The sequence below is a fragment of the Acomys minous genome (assembly GCF_964271855.1).
Source record: "Acomys minous genome assembly, chromosome: 11".
NCBI lineage: Eukaryota > Metazoa > Chordata > Mammalia > Rodentia > Muridae > Acomys > Acomys minous.
Window position 1 is genome coordinate 131,404 of NC_140492.1, and position 1,457 is coordinate 132,860.

The following is a 1,457-nucleotide window of genomic DNA, read 5'->3' on the forward strand; positions in this document are numbered from 1 at the left end:
GTATAATATGTTTTAAATAACTGTTTTTAAATGTATGGATGACAGAGATATTTCTGTCTAGAGACCCACTGTTATTGAGATAAACCTTGTACTTAGAGGTTTATTAAAGAAAATGAATGGAACTTGTCACAAAGCAAAGCCCAGTAGATATTTGCTAAATGCCTACTATTGGTTAACTGCTGTAGAAGACATTATATACATCATGACAGAATGAATTCATGTCTTGTTCACAATTGATGGCAAATCTAATTCTCGTGAGCTCTTTCTCTGAAACCAGCCTGATAGAAGAATAAATGGGCCAGAGTAACAATGTCACAGAATTTGTCCTGCTGGGCTTCACTCAGGATCCTGCTGGGCAAAAAGTATTATTTGTTATGTTTTCACTCACATACATTGTGACAATGGTGGGCAACCTGCTCATTGTGGGGACAGTGATTGCCAGCCCCTCCTTGGGCTCCCCAATGTACTTCTTCCTTGCCTCTCTGTCACTCATGGATGCTGTTTATGCCACTGCTATCTCACCCAAGCTGATTGTCGACTTGCTCCGTGATAAAAAGACCATCTCCTTTGCAGCTTGCATAAGCCAGCTCTTTGTAGAGCATCTATTTGGTGGTTCTGATATTGTGATTCTGGTGGCTATGGCCTATGATCGCTATGTGGCCATCTGTAAGCCACTGCACTATTTGATTATCATGAATCGAAGGGTATGCATCCTCTTCGTGGTGATGGCCTGTGTGGGAGGTTTTACACACCCCTTGTTTCAAGTACTTGTTGTATATAAACTTCCATTTTGTGGTCCCAATGTCATTGACTTTGCCTGTGACATATATCCATTACTGCTACTTGCATGCACTGACACCTACTTTATTGGTCTCTCTGTCATTGGCAATAATGGGGCCATGTGTATAGTGATCTTCACCCTCCTCCTCCTCTCTTATGGAATAATCCTAAGATCTCTCAAGAATCATAGTCAAGAAGGGAGGCGCAAAGCTCTGTCTACCTGCAGTTCCCATATCACTGTTGTTTTTCTATTTTTTGTTCCCTGTATTTTCATGTATGTTAGACCTGTTTCTAATTTTCCTTTTGATAAATCAATTACCGTATTTTATACTATTGCCACTCCAATGTTGAATCCTTTAATATATACATTGAGAAATTCAGAAATGAAAAATTCCATGAGAAAGCTTCTGCAAAAAACATTAAATCCCAAATAGAAGACTTGCTTCTTGCTGTTTATACTACTAAATAGTAGGGAGCAATCATGAATAAAATCTGGTAATGTGAGTTCTATCTTTAACACTCACGGTAACCATACAGATCTTGTAACTATTTGTACTGTAAATGTAATGAGTAAGTATTATTTATTGTGAATTTTAAATACTTAGTTGTATTCTTATAAAATCATTCATTTATTAGCTATCCCTTTTACAATTTTTGATGAATTATATATTATATTT

General features: G+C 37.1%; 1 protein-coding gene across 1 annotated transcript; it reads left to right on the plus strand.

Annotated features, from left to right (window-relative positions):
• Nucleotides 1-293: 293 nt before the first annotated feature.
• Nucleotides 294-1,214, plus strand: LOC311608649 (olfactory receptor 4A5-like; the record flags this gene model as incomplete). Its single annotated transcript, XM_084801221.1, has 1 exon — nt 294-1,214. The coding sequence occupies one exon, from the start codon at nt 294-296 to the stop codon at nt 1,212-1,214; it is 921 nt and encodes a 306-aa protein (XP_084657347.1).
• Between the last annotated feature and the right edge of the window lie 243 nt (nt 1,215-1,457).